Raw genomic sequence first — 23,727 nt, 5'->3', positions numbered from 1 at the left:
AAGAAAGCGCAAAAGGTAGCCAGAGGCGCTGATACGACCGTATTGTGAGACGGTTACCAGAAGAAGGGAGCCGTACAAAAGAGGAAGCGGCCAAGTTGAAGGCACTGGGGCAATGTCCTGCGGGTGGGCACTCTAGCAACCCGTCGTTTAGATATTAATATGCTGTATGCATTGATTGTGTAGCTTGTAAAATACGATTCCTTGCCTCGTGACTCGATCACCACTGCGGCTGCGTACTTAGACTAGATATCGCCGACGACGTCGGCGACGATACCCAATCACAATCCAGTGAGTCATGCCTACGCTTCCATAGTTGGAGGCCTTTCTTATTGGACTCTTACCATTAGACCCTTCGTTGGGTCGACACAATGCCTTGGGATATATAACCCGGCTCCTCGCCTTACAGACTTTTTCCAATTTCTATTTCAGTTTTGATGTAACCATGATAGAGACGACTCTTGTTTACGCAATCGGGTTTGGTGCTTTTTTCGCAGTGCTGATTCTTCGTCGTCCCCTTCACCGCTTTGTAGAACTTGTTTGTCCGCTACTTTTAGAGCTTGCGCATCATCGGCCGGTATCTAGCATCGTCAAGCATGCATCTAGATTGGTAGCACAACGGCTTTGTTATCCAACTGTACTGCGTCGAGGCAAGTATACGGATCGCTGGAGCCGCAAGAATGCAATGTTAGTGTTTGCATATGTAGCGGCAAATGTAGCTTGTGTTTTGGTTCCACTTCCCGGAGTCGATCAAGTTGTCCGTCGGTTAGGAACTCTCTCGGTCGTCAACATGCTATTTCTTTTTGCTGGCCCACACCTGAGCTTCCTTGCTGATATCCTTGGACTATCGGTAAACTCATGCAGACGCCTTCACGGCTGTGCAGGAGCTGTAGCTTTTTTGTTGGCAGTTTCTCACTCCGTCGCGGGGGCAATTGCTAAAGGATCAATTGTGTTGTCAAAACCACAAGACCTGTTTGCCCTTACGGTAGGGCACCTTCAGCCCACTCCATTAATGCGCTAACGTCAACCAACACTACCAGGCAATCCTCTCGCTTTGCGCTCAACTTATCCCTTTGATGCTTCGCCCCACCACGTATGAAGTCGCTTTGCGCATTCACCAGTTATTCGCATTCGTCCTTGCCTACGCTATTTGGCGTCACATACCATCTACCACCCTGTTCCCACGCCTTTATGTTTACGCAGGAGCAGGGTTGCTTGCTGTAGCTTGCATTCTGTTGTTATCGACCACTTTATACCACAATAATCTGAGCTTGTCTCGAGCCAGAAAACCACTCGGCCAGAGTCTGTCACTCTGATGACACCTGTCTTGGGCGCATCCAGCCACGCAACGTCTTGCTGTAAACAATGCTTTAGCCATGTCGAACGAAGGTGGGGAGCGACAGTAGCATAGACAGGAGACTGCTGAAGACGTAGGGCAATATTGGATGTAGGCATTTTGACGTTGGAAAGAATCAGTTGGGTTGAATGCAACAAAATCTCATCCGGTGAAATACCAGAATCTCTCCCGAAGCAAAGCCGATTGGTGGTCGTCGACCCACCCAAATAGGTGTGTGGCGCAAATAGGTGTCGAAATCGGTGTCCCGATCATCACTCGAAGCAAACGTTGGCATCATGTGCGGTACGTCGGTTCCCTATTCAACGATAGATCTTTTGTAACTAATTTTGCTTGCCCTAGCCTGTCTGCCTTTGGTCTTGCCAGCCCTGACAAAGATCAAAGCTAGTGTTATGGGCACACTATTTCCATTTCACAAACAGGCAGCGACTGGGCATACCTGGCCAGACGGTCATGACACAGACGATTTCTGTGCATGGGAAGGAGGGGTAGTCCGCGGTCATTCATTCGCGCATGTGACAGCTTCCAGTCGCAGTGGCGGCGGCAATCACGATGACTCATTTTCGCACTTCCAGGCCGATGGGATATAAGGCCTGGCTCCATTGGTGGTGGCGTGCTGATTACTACAGAGGTTCACGTTCGTAATTGAATTCCCTTGCCCTGAGAGATGAAGGCGGAAATAACTATGCCTTGTGCCTTGACTTAAGGGAAGTGCGTTGACGAATGAAGGATTGAAAGGACTTCTGGCTTCTGACCCACGAAACACTAAACCTCGTTCACACTTGAAGATCCTCGCCTTTGACTAGCCTTAAGGAACACCGCGACGGAACCGCAGTTGTAAGAGAGTCACCAGGCTTCGAAATCGATCGATTCGATCGATTCGTGAGCCCAATCGATCACATCGCGAGGATAGTTTGTCCTCCCCGGATGACGCGCCGCTGCGCCAAAAATAGTGACTTCTGGACCTCACGAAACACAAACATCACAGACACAGTACGGTAAAGGGGGTTGCGTCCCTTTCGAGTACGCCCAAAGACGGAAAATGGACCTGGTTGCCCCATTGTTCTGCCCGACAATAGTTTACGGTACAGAACATCGAGGAATACGCGACAGCGACGCGGAGCAGAGGGACGACCAATCTCCACCGACATGACGACGCGACGGCATCAACTCTTCAACCTCCCGAAACGCCAAATACTACAGCCCCAGGACGGCGATGGAAGTCGTGCCCCTTTGCCGGTCTGCCCATGATGGAGGACAGACCTGATCACTCTGCCTCCTGCCCGACCACAGTTTACGGTTTGACGGTTGACGACACCTCGCGACGTCCGAGATGGATTGGAAACCACAGCGAACAAGCATTGTTAAATTTCACGTCTCAAAACTACATCGAACGATTCTACACAACACCGGCAACAACACCACACACAGCTCAGAACTCCTCTCTCAAGACACTTCACATGCTGCAACATTCACAGCTAGCCTACATCCCAGCACACTGTCGATGCGTAAGACGCGCTTACCACGCGTTCGACCGCTGATAGTGTCTATGGTGTCATTGGCAAGCACCGCCCCTAGAAATCAACGAGCATGCCCCCTGCACTTCAAGTACTTCCATGGGGGAACATGTGCACTTCACGCAGCGCCCCCAAGACAAGCAACTATCGCGGAGGGCAGCAAGGGCTACGCGGCCCAGCGATAGAAGTACAGACAGTCAGAACGGACACAGGATGGATCCTACGGATTAGATTCCGGTTCACATCCATGACAAGACGACACAGCAGCGCAGACGAGTGATTACTGTTAAACAGAAGGCGAGAAGGGCCGGGAAGGGCCTGACAAGAGCACATATACAGAACAGCCAGGAAGGCTACAGTCGGAACTTCGTTCGTACCTCACTTCGTTCCTCAAGGCACCATCATGCCGCTGTATCAATTCCCCTATTTTGTTGGTAGATTTCCGCCCTTCTCTTTCTCTTTCCTCTTTCTTTCCTCAGCTCGAATGTAAAACGCATGAGGACTAGTTATATAACTATGTAAAAGCTTAGAAAAATGAGGAAGTACTATTATAGGGAATGAATGAATGATTGTATTACGCCCGGAAGGAAGTCCCTATAGGGCCTTGACGCTTGCTAGTTACATTTCCATACATTTGGTACTTAACACCCCAAGCCCCACGGTTTGTCGTCTCATCACTGCTGCTCAACAGTTCTCGTCTCTCCACTTTGCGCTCCAAAGTTCTCTCATACCTTTCGATCTGTTCTCCGTAAATTGACCTGTCTCTTCCTAACTCTGGCGTCTGTCCGATGATGCACAGACCACTCTCCTCCGCCGCGATTGACGAAGAGTCCACCTGCCTATAGCCGTCCGGTGGAGCTAACCTACCAACTGCGGGGCAACCACAGGTATAGGTAGAGGGATTGTGCTGAAAAGAAAGGTTGAGACGAAGGGTATGCTGTCAGTATGTCGACGGTCGTGAAATGGCGAGGTCTCGGTGCACGCCGGGCAAACCGAGTCTGTAGCTTCATGCGCTCGTTCCCCGCCTCGGCCCAGGCCCTCGCCCCAAGCCGAGGGAGACGATCGCGTGCGTCGTAGTTGTTGCGTCCTGCATACCTGCCACCTCGGCAGGCCATATTGTCGTTTCGTATCGTTATTCGCGCGTATTGCTCTTATTGCTCGTGGCATTGCTCTGGCTGTTTGTGGCATCGCTCCTGCTCGGTGCCATCGCTATTGCTGCTGGTGCCATCACTCTTGCGGTTCGTGACATCGCTCTTGCTGTTCATAGCATCGCTCTTGTTGTTCGCAATGTCGCTATCGATACCCGCGGTATCGCTCTTGCTGCCCGTGGCATCACCCCCGGGCCGCCGTTATAACTTAGTGAAAAACGGGGCGATTGATATAATTGCGGAGAAGAAAAAAAGGGACAAACGAAAAGGAAAGAGACCGAAATTTGTCCTCGCGGTGCCCGCGTTACAAGTTGATCATAGTGGCATCCACGTTCCATCCACGTATCTGGAGGCCGACCCCCTTTCCATCCGGCTGGGTGACTTGTAGTTCCAGTTTCTCATTTGGCCACAGAGTGACATAGTTATCCGACCATAACACAGGGTTGGTGTCCTGACCGTCGCTGTCAATGAGTGACAGGGAGATGAAAAAGGCCGGGATCTGTGATAAGTTCTCGAGCAACACAGTATGCGAGTTGCTGGCCGCAGACTTGGACGCATTGACAGAAAGTTCGGCTCTCTGCATCTTTCCGAGGGACGTATAGTCGGCATAGCTGGTCATCCCTGTGTACTCCACAGCCATCTTGCCCCAATCAGGAACGTCGTCAGAATTGGCGACCCAATATATGTTCCGACTCGATACACCCTTCTCAGGATCAGATAGAAGAATGCGCAATAAGACAGTACCATTCACTTTGTCCAGGCCCTTAACTTCGGCAACCTTGCTGGCATTATTTGCTGTCGTTTCCACAATAGCTGACGTGTTGAAAACCAAGTTACCGGTCAGATCCATGACCTCAATGTCGACACGGCGAGATCCGAGATGGTTCAGGGAGCGGTTAATGAGCCACACACTCTTATCCACGTAGTCATATGCCACATGCTCGATCCGAGACCCGACCTTGGTGCCGAAATAGGCACCTGCTGGGTGCAAATAGTAATCAAATTGATGCCAATTCATACCGGGCCAGACGTTGTTTAGCATCCAGTAAATTGTCCCTGTCGCTGGGCGAGTCGCGGTCAACCGGGTAGAGAAGGCCTCATATTGAACTCTCGCTGCTTCGTAGTCCATCAGTTGAGCCTTGATGAGGTAGTCGTCTAAAGATTTGGGAGCACCGTAACGCTCAAAAAGGGCCTTGTTGTAATCCTTTCGACTCTGAAATTCACCTCGTGGCAGGTGAAATAGTTGTTTGCCAGGTTCCATCCAAAGGTCATCTAGGTCGGTTTTGTTCAAAAACTTCCTGAGGCTACCCATTTCAGGAGTGCCAACGCCAGATCCCTGCTCAGCAACGAAACCAAATGCTGAGCCTCGTCGATGTTCTTTGTCGTACCAATAGGTTGGAGGGGACCAATTGTACGGCCCCTCCATCCTTATGCCAGCGTCTTCAAGCGGCTCATGGTTGCCGTCTCCGCTAATTGAGCTGATGATGGGCGTCTGCCAGCCAACATCCTTGAGTGCGGCCATATAAATCGTCGTTGCCTTCTTATCTGGGCCGTAGTCGCTACCCACCATGAACGCGAGAACACTAGGATGTGGCTGCAATACTGCAGCCTCATGCTTGATGCTTTCATTAGCAACGGCATAGTCGTGCTCACCCCAAAGCTCAGGTGCCTTAATGTCATCGTTGTATTCCCAGGCTTCCCACTTGTTGCAACATTCCCAGCCAGCCATTACCATAAGACCCAAGGCGTCAGTGACTTCATAGAGATCGGGTTGTTCCATCTTGCCTTCTAGGCGAATGGTGTTTAAACCCATATCCAGCATGTAACGGGCAATGGCTCCAAACTTGCTAGGGTCCCAACGCAGGAACATGTCGGGGGAGTATCCGCTGCCAATGACCTGGAATGGATACCCGTTGACCTTGAATTGTCTGTCCTTAAATTTATTTAATTCAGAAGTGACGGTTCTGACGCCGAACTTTGCATGAGCAATATCCGAAAGAGTTGCATTGGCGCGCAGTATAACTTTGGCGGTGTAAAGGGGCTGAGCACCCCACTGTCTCGGCCACCAGATTTCTGGGCTCGGGATGGTGTGGTTGAAAGCAACCGTCCCTGACTCTCTAGGGCCTAGAGTTGCCGATTGGTTGAGGGCGACGACCTGCTGGCCAGCCGAATCCCAGATAGTCGCCTCGGCAATGAACTCGATGCTGGTCCTTTCGAGGTTCTGAACCTTGGCGCGGAGAGTAACTGTTGCCGCGTTGCGTTCGACTGGTAAGTCGATATCTATAACAGCGTTCAGGGGTCCAATAGAGATCGGGCCAGTCTGCTTTATAGTAATATCGCGCCATAGTCCCGTTCCATTGTCCGGTGGACTGGGGTTCCAATCCGCGAAACCGACAGCAAGGTCACGATGGTAATCAGTTGGGTGGACCTTGACAACGAGGGCATTACTGGCGCTAACTTGACCCGTGACGTCGTAGGTGTGGCCTGCATAAGCCCCAGCCTGAGACTCCGCATCGGCGATCTGACGGCCATTCAGGAAAATGTCGGCCTTTGATGTGATGCCGTTAGTCTCGAGAATATAATGGCGTGACCCTACGGGAAGTGAGAAGGTACTCCTGTACACCCATGGTACATTGAACCGGCTATTGTCGACGTGGTTGAGGTTGTCCGAGAACCAGAGGTCAGACTCTTCGTACTCCCCCGCACCGAGCAGGCATCCCATGAGAGTGCATCGAGATTGCTGAACATGGTACCAGGACGACGTGTCGACGCCAGTGTTGGACAGGGCTTGTAAGTCATTGCCGACCACAGACGACGACTGTAAGTCCCATGACGGAATCGCTACTGCCTGGCCAACGGAGGATACCAGAGGGGTATCATCTCTAGAGGCGAGATTGGTAGCGAAACAGCTAGTGGCAAGAAATATAATGCGGAAAGTGGCTTTCATTGTTGACTTAACATCAGAGGCACAAAGAGAAACTATGGACAGTATATTTTGAACCGTATCAAGGCGGCACGACATAGATTTATATTCCTATCATATAGTCCATCTTAGGAGGGTGCTGTTGGAGCACACGCCATGAGACACGACCAACCGAATGGTCGTCGGTTGGGGATACGCTAGGGTCTAGTGTGGGTCGGTGCGCAGCGAGTTGGAGTGGACCACCATGGGGTCGATATCTACGCCAAGTGTGCGACGCTATTCCGCCATGCGAATCACACCTTGATCCGCCAAAACTCCAGTATGTCCGTGGCATCTAAATGAGCTAAAGCACGACGATTCCAGGGCTCCAAGGCTCCAGGGCTTCCTGCAGGTGACTCCAGTTCTGCCAAGACGTACCATCCGTAAGAGCCTGGACCGGAGAGGGCTCGACAAGCAGATGTCTTCGTGTCGTTGCACAGTACAGACTAGCCTGCTGCGCCATCGGGCTTGACCGGTGGCTTTGCCGACACTGAGCAGGACATTGGGAAGCGTCGGTGGGGAGCGACTTGCGTATCCTACTGGGATCAAAATGCGCCGCGAACCGGTTGGCTCGCCGTGGTATCGGTAGGGTGTGGCTTGATGCTTTGCTCAGTCGTACTACCTTTGTCTACGGTAGTCAACAGGAATCCAGTCCCCTATGGGAACCGCCACTCGGTCTTGGCGTTGGTTGTTATGTGTTGAAACCAGGAACGCGGTACAGTACAGTACTCTTGACAAGGAAGCAAAGCAACATGGGAGTAGTGGGGGGGAGGACGGCTCCAGGAGAGGGCTGTGTGCATCGACAATGGAAGGTCCTCAGCTTCTTGGATCTGCTAGTCGTACGGGACTAGCCACTTAACCCTGAATGGCTGGTGCTCATAGGGACGGGTAAAAGTGTTTGTACTGTGTCTCAACCGATAGTCACTACGGCAGAGTCCTGAACCAGGAAAGTAGAGGCGCGGAGGCGCTGCCCAGGATGTGGAGCACCGTGCGCTAGCGACCCGGGTGTTAATGGCGTTGACCACTTGGTCAGCCACCCAGTCAACGCATCCGAACGGCTTCTTGCGTCGACAGCGTGGTCAACCAACTGTGAGATTGGGGGAGTTTGGTTCTGGTGTCCGACTCAATTCACGGTTGTCCACAATATCACCTCAATTGTCTCCGATGACGTGCTTGTCACTTTTGCCTCACGCATTCGAAAACGTCAAATAGTTAACGTACTCCACGATGACGTTACCAATATACTACCAAAATTATGTGTGTCTCTCTGCGTAATTTGGGTAATGTGGCGCACATGGTTGTTGAATCGACTTGTGGAATGCAGCCTTTCAAACCTGCCGTGTGGCCAGGGACCGAGCGCCACAAGGCCGTTTTGACCACTTAGCGAAAGGTTAATAGCAATCTCCCCTATCACCTCCATTGGCTTTCGGGGGACGCGGTAAGCCACCAAGGATCAGTGAGGCGTATGCCTACTGGTGAAGTACGACAGGAAGAATATAAATTGGCTCTCGGTCGCTTCTGACATGACCCGCTCCGTTGATCGGCGTTCTGGAGCTTGCACCTGTGAGCCGTCTGAGCAAGCCAAAAGTCCGGGGATCTACGGACAGCACCGGCCCGAGGCGTAGGTCAATTGGCTCCGGCAATTGCCGGGCACCGGTGGCAGCCCGGACTGTCCTCCCACGCTGAGCAAGAGGCCCCTCTCCTGCCAGCTGCTACGACCGTGCCGTGAACGTGAAGGCTTGGAGAGGGCAGCTGGGAAAACAAGTGGATCATCAGACCTGGGCATGCTGCAACACGGAGTGCAACATGGGTGGGTTGGTACCAGCAGCGACCGGGGGTCCGGTCCGATTCGGACGGTCTAGCGCTGGTACCTTTGCGGAGCGGAGTACCGTGCTGTATGCAACCTACGGCAGGGGCATACGCGAGTCTATTCATTGAACCACGACAAGGGCTTACCAAGGACCTGTTCGATCTGTCAGAGTACGGGCCTACTACAAGTATCGTACTTTTTAGTGGGCCACATGGGAAGGAGTTGCCACTTCATAACTATGAGAATATCGTTATGATGGCCACTGGGTTTGGCATTGCCGCTCACTTGCCTTATCTGAAGAAGTTGATTCACGACCATCACAGTCACAAGACACCGATCCATCGTATCCACCTGGTCTGGCAGATGAAAACACTAGGTACGGCCAAAAACGCACTGCCAGATGTGTACTGACAGATCTCAGATGTTGGCAAGGCTGCCGAGAAACTCCTAAATGAGGCGCTGGCCGAGGACTCACTGGATGGAGACTACGTAAGAATCCAAAACTGCTTGACCCAAGAATGTGCTAATATTTCACATAGGTCCTTCGCATTTCAATGTACTCAGAGTCAGAGGCCGTTTGCGAAACGTCTTTTGGCAACAGAGCCACAGTGCATCGCGGTAACATACCTCTGAAGGATTTTTTGGCGACCGAGCTTGCCGAACGGCGCGCGAAGAGTGGAACCATTATATCGGGTAAGGACAAAGACTTTGCCTCATAAATTCTTTCTGACCCACGATACTGTTGGAAGCGCAAGGCTTCTATTCGGGTGATAATTATCACGGAGTTTTGGGGTACTCGTAACTGGTTGATTGATGCTTGTTCTAAGAGAGATCCTACGGAATTGAGGCCCCTGCAATAACCCTATTTATGCCCTGATCCAGACCTCTATCTCCTGCATCCTTGCGATGTCTCAGATAGCCGAAGTAGCGGTCACACAGCCTGACAGGTAGCGCGCCATATCTGTCACGTTATGAGACTCATTGTTAACTAAGCTCTTTTACAAAATTGTTATTCTTGTTGTTCGAGCTGCAGACAGAGTCTGCAGCTCTCCTTTTAATATCAGAACGCTTCCTTTCGTCCGAAGCAAATAATTGCTTTTTCCGGCTATTCTCAGTTCTCATAGCCGACGTCATGACAACCAGCATTTACACCAAGTTTGCTTGTTCTGTCAACAGAGGCAGTTTTATCCGACAATATCCACCGTCCAAGACGGCGGTGGAAGCAACAGATACAGTATCTGCAGATAGTGCTTTCCGAGATGACTTGACGGCATTGCTGCACGAAAACCCTCAGAGGAATGTAGAGTTGACTTTCACAGAATACCAGCCGCAGTCGGCATCTTAAGTAGGAGAACACGCCAGAGCAGACCTGCCTATTGTACTATGTTATCGTACTATTATGTCTACTATCGTACTATTATCTTTACTTCAAAGTATACTACGAAGTATAGTTTTTCGAGGCGAAGTACGATAGTAAAGTTACTATCGTACTTTTGAAGGAAAATCCTGCGTTTTAATTGGCTGCAGGGATCTTATCTTTTGTGACAAGACTTGCAAAACTTTTTCTCCTCTCTGCGACGGCAAGCAGCCGATACTGATTGATCAAAAGTCTATCGCCTATCACATTTGTCATACTTGTTTAGCATGAATTGCTCTCAGTTTACGATCAACACTCTGGACACTCAACCAATTGCTCCTCCTTCGAGTACTCTGTCTTCAAGTGCTGGTCCTTCTCGAAGTAGTGATGACGCTACTTCTGCTTCCATTCTTTTGCTTGATTTCGATATCACTCCATTCTTTCGTAAGATTTATCCAGAGCCGCCTAAATTAGGCCCTTCAGGCAAACGGAAAGCTACAGGGAATGCTGTTTATCGATGCCTCCATTGCCCTGCAGATACGCCATGGGAAAGCAAACAGAAATCTAACGCTCGCAATCACGCTCGGAAGGTGCATTCCAACATCGTTATAAACTCCCGTAGTAACCTCGGTGTGGATTCGAATTCCGATGGCGTCGAAGAGCCTTTCCAGAAGCCACGGATTGACCACTTTTACGCCCTTCAAGCCTCCGAATCATCTCTCCGCCGCGCATTTGATCGACGGCGATATATCCAGGCCTGGGTCGGCCTCCTAACTAGGAGGCGCCTTCCATTTTCTGCAGTTACCTGGGATGAGATGTCGGAATTAGTACTAGCGAGTAACCCGGCGGTGGAGGATTTATTGCTCACATCTCGGCATGCTGCGATGCGGCATATATCTGCTAATTTCGATCTGTATCGAACCAGGCTTCGAAGTTTACTTGAAAGCTCTATCTCACTCGTGCACATCTCATCTGACCTTTGGACTAGTCCTCACCGGCATGGTATTCTGGCCCTCTGTGCCAGATGGATTGATGCAGATTTGAAGCCTCGACGCGCGCTGCTAGGGATGCCAGAGTGTAAATTCAGCCATAGTGGAGAGCATCAAGCAGAGCTCATGCTTGAGGTGCTTGAGATCTACGGTCTTTCTAGAAGGTTAGGATATCATACCAGTGATAATGCTACATCAAATGATACATGTCTGCAACACCTTTCGCGGCTTCTAAAGGAAAAGCATGGCGTAAGATTGTGTCCCATCCCTTAATTCTCAAGCTAAGGACTAAATACATCATACGTTAGGGCGATTTCAATCCCAAACTGCGTCGTATCCGTTGTGTTGCGCATATTCTCAATCTCTCCCTTCAGGCGTTCCTTCTAGCCTCTTCAAAAGAAGCCCTGATCGCAGCCCTCGAAGCCGCCGATGATACGACAGGTGATGCGATGTATGAGCAGTTCTACGAAGCACTAAATACAGCTGCGGAGAGGGAATCTAGCCAATTAACTGGGCGGAAGCGCCTTGCGAAGAGAGGTAGATCATCTGATCCAAACTACCAGCGACTAGCCAACTTCTCTGGATGGCGTCAGATCTCTGCTCTAAGGAAAATACATCACCTTGCTGTGTGGCTGCGAACTTCATCAATTCACTCTGATCAGTGGGATATGAGAGTAGGCCTGCGCCTCGGCATTGACAACGATACCAGGTGGAACTCCTGGTATAAGCTACTATCCAATGCGCTACGGAAGAAGGCTGAAATACGGCAGTTCTTTCTCGATTTTGAGAGAGAACTTGGTGATAATATACTGACTATATCTGACTGGGAATTTATTGAGAGGACACAACAATTTCTTCAGCCATTTGCGGCCGCAACGTTGCTGGGAGAAGGGGCAGGATCAAATCTCTCCCATACTTTGATGATCATGGATGCCTTACTGCACCATTACGAGAAGGCAAAGGTAAGGGAGTCTTATTTTCATTTTCTGCAATGTACTCAGGGAAGTAACGCTATATATTTAGAAAATTTACAGCGCAGAAGCAACTTACGATCCGCACCTTCTTCATTGTGTTGACATGGGTTGGTTCGTTCTCAACAAATACTACATTTTAACCGACGAAACTCCTGCATACACTGCTGCCCTCCTCCTTGATCCTTCAAAAAGGCTCAAGTACATACAGCACAACTGGGATATCGGATGGATTGACAGTGTTGTTGAAAAGACCCGTATGTTCTGGGAGGAGAATTATAAAAATGCTGGACCTGTAGGTGGTACTAGTCTATCAGCAAAAGATGAATCACCATACTCTCGGCGGCCGAGGAATGATTTAGACGCTCTATTTGATGAGATTACTGTATGGGAAGAAAGTAATCCTGATGTGGATGACTTTGATACATTTGTCAAAAGTCCTCCGATTAGGATTACTTGCTCTCCTCTTCTCTGGTGGCTTAATCCTGAGCGGATTAAGGCGTATCCACGCCTTTCTCGGATGGCTATTGATATACTCTCGATCCCACCTGAATCAACAGATCCAGAATCAGCATTCTCCGGCGGAAGACGTACTCTCAGCTGGGATAGAGAAAGCATGTTATGTGAGAACGTGGAGAAGGTCGAGTGTATCGGCAACTGGATACGGTCGGGCTTAATTACACTTTCAATTGAGGGTGGAAATGGAATTATAGTCGATACAGCTATTGATGTAGATGTAGATAGAGAGGTTGATGATGAGCTAGACTGACTATGCATCTATTTGGCATCTATTTGGAGAGAAAATGATGAGGTTTGTTTTGAAGTAATTTTACTGCTAGCTCAGTAACTTTACTATGCTACTATCATACTATATGAATATTATCTTTACTATCGTACTATCGTACTATCGTACTGCGAAGTATAGTTTCTGGCGTAAAATCGATATTATACTTTTTTGCCTAAGTATACTTACTATTCATATAGACAGGTATGCGCCAGAGATGCTTAGCTTAATATAACTAGTCTAGCTACTGTATTATAACATCTACACCCTATATCTCTACTTTCAAATACGAAACTTGTATCCTCGATCTGCCCAAATAAGCGCCAGCGACACCATGCCGGCAAGTCGTTGTTTGTGCCAATCAAGTCGCAACAGCGGATGCTTGGCGGTGAGAAGGTCAGTCGTAATTCTATTCAAAATGGCTATGACCCTACCTTTACGAGAGACTCCACGCTCAATGCTCTTTTGGTCTCAGAATAAAAGTCCGCTCCAACCGGGCAACTTTGTAGCTCATCTAGACCATCACGGTCTTCGTCGTTAATGTATCCTTGGATTAGTTGCATTGTTATTCTTCCCAGGCTCTGCACATGCTTTCCGCGGGTTGAGCGCCCTTGAATGTGTTCATACCCCCCTGACTCCAGGTTAGTCTAGTGCTCCTGTGCGGCCTGGCAACCACTCACAGAGCTTCACATTGCCGAATGCATCGACTAGAATATTTGAACAATTAAGCTGGGTATGCTCGAGACAATTGGAGTCCAAGTATATCACTCCCTTGACGACCTTTTTGTTTTTAGTAGTGAGAATTTTCCCTGTCAGTCAGAAACTTACCTGCCCCAATATAGATGCCAATCGTATATCTGTCGGATAATGGTGCCTCTGTTGATTGTAACACACAAGCAATTTTGCCACCTGAGTGGCGAGTGGCAACAGAAGTCGTCATACTGCTGCCTCAAGGCAGCAGTATTCCGAGAGTATTAAATATCTTGGAGTTCCGCTGTGTACTGTAAAGGAAAAAAGAAGCAGGACACAGAAGTGAATGAAATTTGTGAGAAAAGCTTAGTTAACGATAAGTCTCATAACGTGACAGTTAGTTGGCTTCGTCCTGGGTATGAATATCTTTTCAAGCCACTCTACCGCAGTTTGGTCCGAAGTCCATCCATTTTTCGTCGCTGTGAATTGCCAGTCCTTGTAACTGCTTAAATCTTGCGGAAACCATTGTTGCTGGACGGATTTGCCTTTGAAAATAACCAAAGGCGGCAGAGCCACGCCGGTAGCTGATACGCATTCGATAAATGACGTCCACGCCCTTGAACCAGGTGTTTTCTTCTGGATTGAGCGTCTCTCCGAGCTGCCGACAACTAAACCATTCTCCCCTAGGCCCTCCATAATACCAGCTTCATCCATGTTGTATCTATTCTCTGGCTTAGTAGCCTGGATCTCAGGAATGTAAAAATTGTTAAACCAAGGCCGAATTACCTCAGTGCAGGCACGATTAATACGTAAAGAGTCTCTATGATGGCATCTCTGAGTCCTAATAGCAGGATTCCTTCTTAAGAAAGCCTGCATCCAGTGTTTTCCGAGTGGTACATGATCTCCCTTGACGGCTAGCATTCGCTGCGCGAACTGTCTGATCTGCGAATGCGTGGGAGGGAGGCCAAGAGCGTCCTGGAGAAGAACCCATTCTGTAAGCTGATTTTCTTGGGTCTGTGTAAGCCTCTGAAGGGCAGAAAATGCATCCTTTCTGCATTCCCGGCCATGAATGCGATTATAAAGTGTCAAGATCAGGTCGCTCATTCGAAGCAAGCACAATATGCTATTGTCAGATGAAGCTGCCTCGGTTGAGTGAACACGCAAGTGTATTGCGCGGGTGGCAAAGTGGCAGTAGGAAATCGTAATACTGCTGCGTAAGCAGCAGTATACCAATAAGTATTTCATCTCACATGATTCCGCTCCTTTAGATAGAAAATCAAGAGTCTCTCGTTGCCCGATTCACAGGGGATCTTCTGCCCGATCGTTGCTCAGTTATCCAATCAATCGTGTTGTGTGACATAAAGTGTGGCCCTCGGAACCCCCCAATCTCGAGACGCCTTCTTGATAGATCCGCCGCTTGCTATCGCCTGAAGTGCATAATGAATATCAGATTCTAAATATTTAGTCATTATGCATGAAAAAGTATGTGTAGAAAATTACAAATGAATTTGACTTGGTCCCGTAGAGATATTGGCCCATGAAGTTGGGGTCGCTGTCTGGTTTAGTGATGTTGTACTTTTCGTACAACACTGTTGTACGTACGTACGTACAAGAAGAAAAAGTACGTACGTGTACTGCGTACGTACGATATTCCAAATAGGGGAATTTGTGGGTCATATCGTACAAATACGGGGCTGTACAAAAGCTCTGATGGCTCAACGCACTCCTGATTTTGTACCAATTGAAGGTATCGCTAAAAAGATGGCGCCCACCAAAGCTAACGCTGCCTTTGTTTGGCGACAGTTTATTGACCTCGGCCGCTCTAACCCTAAGAAAAGCAAGCGATACAGATGCCGTCACTGCCAGAAGGACTTTGCAGCCACTTCTATTGGGCGGCCTAAAGAGCATCTCGCTGCGTGTGAGAAATGGCAAGGCAAGCAGCAACAAGAGCGTCAGGCTCAAGATGAAGCTGGACATCCTCCCCCATATTCTGAAGCTATACAAAAGAAGATAACCGAGGTCGGAGTTCAGCATATCTCGCAAGACGAGAGTAACAGTTTCGCCTATGATGCCGCCGCCGCCGTAATCGCTGGCGGCCGCCCCTTCAGCCTGTTCGAGAGCCGGCGTTGGCATTATTTCTTCACTCGCATTAAGCCTGGCTGGAAGCCTCCTAGCCGCGCTGCTATCACGAGAATTCTCCCCGACTTGTATCAGGAACTCCTTGACGAGGTTTTCCAACGCATTACTAGCTCAGAATGGTTCAATATAATATTTGACGCTTCCGATAATGTTTCCGGCCACAGAATCGTTAATATCTCGGTACAAATACCAGACGGCCCAGCTTTCTACTGGAAAACTTTTGATACGGGAGACGAACAGCACACAGCAGAGAACTGGGTGAAGTTGATATGGAGAGAAATGCAGAAAAACTGTGCGGCGGTGATCTCTCCAGAATCAACTCTATCTGTACGGATACCGAAAATACGATGCGCTCGGTACACGATTTACTAGGGAGATTCCCAGAACTCTCACATGTCAACTTCTCTCTGTGCGATTCTCACGGCCTTCAGCTCTTAATTAAAGATATCCTTCTCCTTCCATTCTTTGAGGATCTCTTTGATAACGTCACCACACTTCTCACGTTTTTCTCACGGTCTAAATTACAATTGCAAAGATTGAGAACGTGCCAGCGCACAAGGTGGAACGGAATAACTCGCGCGCTGATCAGAAGGTAACTCGCCAGCTGTCTGTCGGCTACATCCCCATACTAACCAAATAGTGTAATTACACGCTGGGGTTCTCAGTACAATTCATTTTTCTCCCTCCTCCGTTCTCGAGACCCTGCCAGAGACTGGTCTATTCGAAAAGATGTACGAGGCGAGCTGCGATCCCAAGGGTGCCCCGTTCTCCTGCCCGAAGCGGTTCGGATCATCAAAGACAACAGCTTCTGGCTAAAACTTGAGACTGCGATCGCTGTGCTAAAGCCTGTGAACGACTTTCAACACGCTTCCGAGGCTGATGAGTCGGGAATCGCGTACGTTGTAAATCGCTGGCTGCAAATCAAAAGCAAGTGGGCCGAGATGAGGGAGGCTGATCAGTTTCCTGATGTTCCGTGGGATGATATTGACGCTATATTCAAAGCACGGCTTGATAAGCAAACGTACAATATACATTGGGTCGCTGATGCCCTCCGGCCTGACACAACAGGTCCGAATTCGAAACTGCCACCTAGCGTCTTTGCGCGCGTACAAGAGTATTTGCGGAAACATCTGAAAAACAACGACGAGTATCACCGTGCTCTCTCCGAATTCACACACTTCCGAATGCGTACGGGCGGCCCAGACGGCTTATTTAATAAGCACAGCGCCGTATACGACGATGGCTTTAAGCCAGCAATGGCATGGCAGTGCCTCCTCAACCAGGGCTCGATTCTGGCTAGAGTAGCTGTGAAGGTGATGAACACACTTGCGAACTCCGTACCCTCAGAACGAAGCTTCTCGGCTATTAGTTTTATACATACAAAAGCTCGGAATCGCCTTACGCCAGTGCACGCTGACATGCAGGCCTTCATTTTTATGAACGACCGCGTGTTGGATCGTCTCAAGGACGAGAAGTATGCCCACAAAAAGCGCTGGGCGAATCTTGAGGAGAAGGACTGGCTAGAACTCGAAGATTCATATCTCGAGTTATTTGTGAATGCGCAGGGCAAGAAGGTCTGGATGGACGGCGCGATGGCCTCAACCAATGAGGATTTTGAGTGGGAGGGTGTATTACAGTCGACGGGTGATATATTGGGTGTTGGCACTGAGGTGGAATCTGAGGTTTGAGGCTCAAAAATGGTGCAAGGGCAGGGCTCACTATTGCCCAAAAAGGAAGGGGAAATTTGTATGTATGTACTGTATTGTACAACCCCATTGTACGTACGGTACTAGGGCTAAAATACAGTACTGTACGTACACGTACTGTACAAGGCCACATCACTATCCGAGGGCCACACTTTATGTCACACAACACGATTGATTGGATAACTGAGTCCGACACGCTAGCACGTGATTCCATTTTTATTTTCGGCCAATGAAAACCCGGTTTGAATTTAGCCGTTTAACCGAGAATTTTTTTGGCCCTGGGAAGAGTAGAAAAGTGTCACGTGACGTGGATTTTTGACGCTTGCGCTGGCAACGAGGGGCCGCGGATAGGATCTGGTTTGGGCCTCGATGGTGGGTGCCCAAAAGTGGGGGGTGCCCATTTCTATGTGTAGGGACTTAGAGCGTCAAGTTCGAGATGAGGCTGGCTACCTTCCCTCATATTCTGAAGCTGTACAAAAGAAGATAACCGATCTCGGAATTCAGCATATCTCGCAAGACGAGAGTCAGAGCTTAGCCTATGATGCCGCCGCCGCTATAATCGCCGGCGGCCGCCCTTTCAGCCTCTTTGAGAGCCCCCGTTGGCATTATTTCTTCACTCGCATTAAGCCTGGCTGGAAGCCTCCTAGCCGGGCTGTCATCACAAGAATTCTCCCCGAATTCTACCAGGAACTCCGTGACGAGGTTTTCAGGCGCATAAGTACCTCAGAATGGTTCAACATAGTATTTGACGCTTCCGATAATGTCTCCGGCCACAGAATCGTTAATCTCTCGGTACAAATACCAGACGGCCCAGCTTTCTACTGGAAAACGTTTGATACGGGAGATGAACAGCACACAGCGGAGAATTGGGTGAAGTTGATATGGAGAGAAATGCAGCAGCTGTGCGGCGGAGATCTCCCCAGAATCAATTCTATCTGTACGGATACCGAGAATACGATGCGCTCTGTACATGATCTACTAGGGAGATTACCAGAGCTCTCACATATCAACTTCTCTCTGTGTGATTCTCACGGTCTCCAGCTCCTAATTAAAGACATCCTTCTTCTTCCATTCTTCGGGGATCTCTTTAATGACGCCAACACTCTTCTGACGTTTTTTTCGCGGTCTAAATTACAACTGCAAAGATTGAGAATATGCCAGCGCATAAGGTGGAACGGGGTAACTCGCGCGCTGATTAGAAGGTAAGTCGCGAGCTATCTTTTTGGCCATATCGCCGCACTAATTCGCTGCTTCGGGAAGTGTGATTACACGCTGGGGTTCTCAGTACAATTCTTTTTTCTCCCTCCTTCGTTCTCGAGACCCTGCCAGAGACTGGTCTATTCGAAAAGATGTGCGAGATGAGCTGCGGTCTCAAGATTGCCCCGTACTGCTACCTGAGGCGATTCGAATCATCAAAGACAGCAGCTTCTGGCCAAAACTCGAGACTGTGGTTGCAGTGCTAAAGCCTGTGAACCAATTTCAAGTTCCAGTGCTGTAAACGATCCTGGATCGTTAAGACTTAACGATATCGATATCGATATCGAGATCGTTAGCTATCGATCTCAGATTTATCGATCTCGAGATCGTTAAGGATTGAGAATCCTCACGTAAGCATGAAGCTAATCATTGCCCACGTAAGTTAGAGCCCTCGGTTATGTAAGGCCCAAGTAAATTAGTATAAGATCTGCACCTCAAAGTTCAAAAGCTCCCTTGTCTTACACATGGATTGAGCAGTTAGACAGGTTTCATAAATTTGAAGTTTACCTTTGATACTGGTATGAGCTTACTAAGCAAACCTTAACGATATCGATCTAATCGATCAATAAGCTTATCGATCAATAAGCTTATCGATCAATAAGCTTATCGATCAATAAGCTTATCGATCAAATCTTAACGATCCTGGCCCTGAGATCGATAATTCGGATCGATTACAGCACTAAAATTTTCAACACGCTTCCGAGGCTGATGGAGCTGGAATCGCATACGTTATAAATCGCTGGCTTCAAGTCAAACACAAATGGGCTGAGATGAGAGAGGCTGATCAGTTTCCAGATATTCCGTGGGACGATATTGACGCCATATTCAAAGCACGGCTTGATAAGCAAACGTACGATATTCATTGGATCGCCGACGCCCTTCGACCCGATACAACAGGCCCGAACTCGAAACTGCCACCCAGCGTCTTTGCACGAGTACAGGAGTATTTACGAAAACAGCTGAAAAAGGACAACGAATATCACCGTGCGCTCTCCGAATTCACACACTTCCGAATGCGTACGGGCGGCCCAGACGGCTTATTCAATAAGCACAGCGCTGTGTACGACGATGGCTTCAAGCCAGCAATGGCTTGGCAATGCCTCCTCAACCAGGGTTCGATTCTGGCTAGAGTAGCGGTGAAGGTCATGAACACACTTGCGAACTCCGTACCCTCAGAACGAAGTTTCTCTGCTATTAATTTCATACATACGAAAGCTCGGAATCGCCTTACGTCCATGAATGCTGACATGCAGGCCTTCATTTTTATGAACGACCGTGTATTAGATCGTCTGAAGGACCAGAAGTATGCCCATAAAAAACGCTGGGCGGATCTGGAGGAGAAGGACTGGCTGGAACTCGAAGATTCGTATCTCGAATTGTTTGTGAATGTACATGGAAAGAAGGTCTGGATGGATGGCACGATGGCCTCAACCCATACATGGGCAAAATTGTACAACTGTAGTATGACCTCAAACTACACAACAAATGTTGTATGAGCCTCATACTACAACTACACGTTGTATTATGGTAGTATGCCTGTTGTACAACGTGTTGTATGCACGTGACATTAAAACGATGATCTGAAGTGGTGTTGAGTCTCCGAAACTTTGTTTCATCGCAATAGCAACCACCTATCCCATCTCGTCGGAGTCAAAATCTAGCTCGACCTCCACTTCATTCATACCCTCAATCGCCGTGATTATATGTACAAGATCAATATGTCCGTTTCTCAACCAATTGCCGATACACTCAAGCCTTTCTAGGTTGTTTGCCGTCATCCGAAGCCTGTCCCACGATTGTGTACGACGAGCAGCTGAAAACGTTCGTTCTGGCTCTGCTGATGATGGAGGGATTGAGAGTATATCGATGGCCATACGATGGAGCCGCGGGTAGCGCTGTCGTTGTTCTGGTAAACACCACCATTCCAGGGGAGTTAAAGGTTTGATCGAGATGGGCCTGGCATTAAGAAATAGCTGCACATCGTCCTCATCCGTGAGGTCAGCCAATTCAACCTGCAGAGAGAGCTTCAATCGATCCAGCTCGTTTCTCGGCTTATCTGGAGAAGGTAGAGAGCCATCAACCTGCATCGCATCCTCCTCAGGCTGAGTGAGTGGCATATTCTTATATTTGTCTTCCCAAATACGTTGTGTGGCATCGAGAGCTTTCTGATGCCACTGCTCCGGCCAGTTCTGGGTCAGATATCGCCTTCTCTTTGACGGATCGAGCAGCATCGCAGCAGCGTACACCGGAACGGTGTCCGTGAGCTCATAGTACTTGTTAAGGATGAACCACCCCATCTCAATGGAATGGACCATCCGAAGATCTTTCCGCTCTCCGGATGAGTATAGATTCTACAGATAGATTAACTGCTTGTCCATCGCGCCAAAGGAATATTTGATCAGCCACAAACCTTCTGCTGTTCAAAAAAAGCGAGAATCACGTCCATCATCTCACGCGACTGAGATAGGCCTGCACGGTCGCCCTCAACCCACAAAGTGCCACTGTTGAATACTTGGAGAAATTGGTGTGTACATCTCAGTATCTCCCAATCCCCATGCGTCAGAGTGTTGGGGCCACAGGCCTCATCGTGTTCATGTAAGAATTTGATGATCTCGTTCTTCTTCCGGATCGCTCGATCAATCATAAAGTACCACGATGACCACCTGGTATCGTTATCAATCCCTAGACTGATACCGATAGCTCGCTCCCATAAGTCATGATGGATTGGGCTGTTTCGGAGCCACACAGCGAGGTTATGGAGCTTCTCGAGTGCAGGGGTCGATCCCCAGCCCTCGAAGCCTTTCTGCTTGCCTTTGCCTCTAGCCCTTTCGGCAATCTCTCTTGGTCTCGCCCCATCTCCATTATTTTGCACCATCGGCACCCCCATCGCGGCGGAGAATACTTCGTATGGGTCTGCATCTTCGGCCAGATCAATTGCGTCAAGTGCGGCTTTAAGAGCGGCTTTAAGAGCGGCTTTAAGAGCCTCCTTTGACTTGGCTAGTAGGAAGGCTTGAAGGGCGAGGTTGAGGATATGATCGAGACACCGGATTCGGCAGGCAACAGGGTTGAAGTTGAACTAGTCATGATCAGCGTGTACTAGATCTATGGCTGGCGTTATTAGACCTACATTGTACTCAGTCATCAAATGGTCTGATAACGCTCTTAACATAGTATCATTTGACGTAGCGTTATCGCCAGTATGATAGCCGATTCTGGTGGTAATGCCGTAACTTCTGAGAACCCTGACGATGTGCACAGCTTGACACTCTCCGCTATGGCTGTACAATACTTGAGGGAGTCCTAGCAGAGCTTTCCGCAGCCTATATTCACAATCAACCCATTGTGCACAGATTGCGAGATGTCCTCGACGCGCAGGTGATGTCCACATGTCCGTGGAGAAGTGTATCTGGCCGACAGCGTCTTGAATCGCCGTCTGGAGTTGCTTACGATACTCTACATAGTTCCTTTCAAGGAGGCGCACAAGCGTCCGTCGAGACAGCTTCAAGAGGTCTTGTATAGTAGGGTTGCCTGCTAACATAAGTTCTTGAAGTTCTGGCCACTCTGTTGCGCTCAATGATACTCTCCGTCGGGCGCAAAGAGCGATAAACGCCCTAATAAATCGTGGCTTATCAAAAGCTTGCCGGAGGGTTAGGTGCCTCGAACAGTGGACACCAACTGGTTGCATATACCTATCAATGGATGCTTGATTTGGACCATCTGTTCTCAAGGAATTGCCGTGGTTGCGAGACCATTCCTTCCACTCGGCTTTGTGCACCTTTTGGACATGCTCCTTCGCATTGCCTGTGTAGGCACTGCTCCAGATCGGCTTCGCTTTCTGCTTCTCACAAGAGAGACAGTAGTGCAGAACCTTCTTATGTCTTTTTGTACCAACCTTCTGAATGATATGAGTCTGCTCGGAGCCCACTGGAAGTCGAAACAAGGTCCAGATGTTCATCTGGACCGGAGAATGTGTTGTAAAGACTTCCGAAGACCCCGTGGATGATGAGGCAGGAGTGGAGGAGACCAGAAATGATGAGGCGTCAGCTACCGACATCGTATCAATCGACTTAGACAGAGTTTGGGGGTAAAAGTGATGCGCTTGAGCTGGCTATCTTGCTACGCGTTGCGTTGAAGAGTCATGGTGCGGTGGAGATGGGCCATAATCGATAAGGGAGAACAGTATATTGGACCAATCAGAGCGCGTTGTACAACAGTTGTACAACAGGCAAAATGTGTAGTTGTTGTACAACAGATTCAGGGCCGTACTACACAACGCGTTGTACAACGCGTTGTACGTACAATTTTGCCCATGTATGCCTCAACCAACGGGGATTTTGAGTGGGAGGGTGTATTACAACCGACAGGTGATATTTTATGTGTTGGCACTGAGGTGGAATCTGAGAGTTGAGGCTAAAAAATGGTACAAGAGTGGGTTCACTATTCCCAAAATGGAAAACAAAATTTTGTATGTACGTACTTGTACGTACTATAGCATGGTACGTACGGTACTATGGCCAAAATACAGTACGTACGTACGTACGTGTACTACTGGGTCGCATCACTATCACTTGGACCGTTACAGCTACTATGATACTATATGAATATTATCTTTACTATCCTACTATCATAATATGAAGTATACTTTTTTGGCGTAAAGTAGATATTACACTTTTTTGTCTAAGTATACTTACTAGTCAGAGAGGCAGGTCTGGTAAAAAGTGGCCGTAGCGGTGAAGTGGCTGCAGCGGTGATGAGCACCATCTTTAGATGGTGCGAGTCCTACGAGTGCCAATAAAGTGGGGCGTGGCGCGAGTATTGCCTGTAGGGGATTTTAAGATTGCAAGATAAGGGGGCCGAACAATCCCGAAGTTGCCCACTATCAACACCACGGTCACGCATTCCAATCAGTTTCTGTATCTTCTATGTCTTGACTCGTATCGCCACCAGGACCGGTGAAATCCGGTGAAAACTCGGAGCCACAGCCAGTCGCACCAACTCCATCCCGATTGGATCCCCACAACAAGGATTTACTAGGGGGTCTTGAAG

The 23,727-nt window shown here is 48.9% G+C and overlaps 5 protein-coding genes across 5 annotated transcripts; 3 read left to right on the top strand and 2 right to left on the bottom strand.

Annotated features, from left to right (window-relative positions):
• Positions 1 to 442: 442 nt before the first annotated feature.
• Positions 443 to 1,018, top strand: VFPPC_18319 (hypothetical protein; the record flags this gene model as incomplete). The annotated part of the gene is made up of 1 exon (XM_018294654.2): positions 443 to 1,018. The coding sequence occupies one exon, from the start codon at positions 443 to 445 to the stop codon at positions 1,016 to 1,018; it is 576 nt and encodes a 191-aa protein (XP_018137005.2).
• A 3,302-nt stretch (positions 1,019 to 4,320) lies between these two features.
• VFPPC_11872 (glycosyl hydrolase) lies at positions 4,321 to 6,963 on the bottom strand (the record flags this gene model as incomplete). Its single annotated transcript, XM_018289924.1, has 1 exon — positions 4,321 to 6,963. One exon carries the CDS (start codon positions 6,961 to 6,963, stop codon positions 4,321 to 4,323), a length of 2,643 nt encoding a protein of 880 aa, XP_018137006.1.
• A 3,469-nt stretch (positions 6,964 to 10,432) lies between these two features.
• VFPPC_18318 (hypothetical protein) lies at positions 10,433 to 12,874 on the top strand (the record flags this gene model as incomplete). Its single annotated transcript, XM_022429947.1, has 3 exons — positions 10,433 to 11,383; positions 11,443 to 12,096; positions 12,158 to 12,874. The coding sequence occupies 3 exons, from the start codon at positions 10,433 to 10,435 to the stop codon at positions 12,872 to 12,874; spliced, it is 2,322 nt and encodes a 773-aa protein (XP_022285075.1).
• A 103-nt stretch (positions 12,875 to 12,977) lies between these two features.
• VFPPC_18317 (hypothetical protein) lies at positions 12,978 to 13,757 on the top strand (the record flags this gene model as incomplete). The annotated part of the gene is made up of 3 exons (XM_022429946.1): positions 12,978 to 13,108; positions 13,211 to 13,397; positions 13,536 to 13,757. The coding sequence occupies 3 exons, from the start codon at positions 12,978 to 12,980 to the stop codon at positions 13,755 to 13,757; spliced, it is 540 nt and encodes a 179-aa protein (XP_022285074.1).
• A 6,555-nt stretch (positions 13,758 to 20,312) lies between these two features.
• Positions 20,313 to 22,735, bottom strand: VFPPC_12444 (Tfo1 transposase; the record flags this gene model as incomplete). Its single annotated transcript, XM_018294655.1, has 3 exons — positions 20,313 to 21,032; positions 21,092 to 21,757; positions 21,809 to 22,735. The coding sequence occupies 3 exons, from the start codon at positions 22,733 to 22,735 to the stop codon at positions 20,313 to 20,315; spliced, it is 2,313 nt and encodes a 770-aa protein (XP_018137011.1).
• Between the last annotated feature and the right edge of the window lie 992 nt (positions 22,736 to 23,727).

The sequence above is a fragment of the Pochonia chlamydosporia genome (assembly GCF_001653235.2).
Source record: "Pochonia chlamydosporia 170 chromosome Unknown PCv3seq00012, whole genome shotgun sequence".
In the NCBI taxonomy this organism is placed as follows: Eukaryota; Fungi; Ascomycota; class Sordariomycetes; order Hypocreales; family Clavicipitaceae; genus Pochonia; species Pochonia chlamydosporia.
Note: the sequence above shows the minus strand (reverse complement) of the source record. Positions and strands in the feature narration are given on the sequence as shown.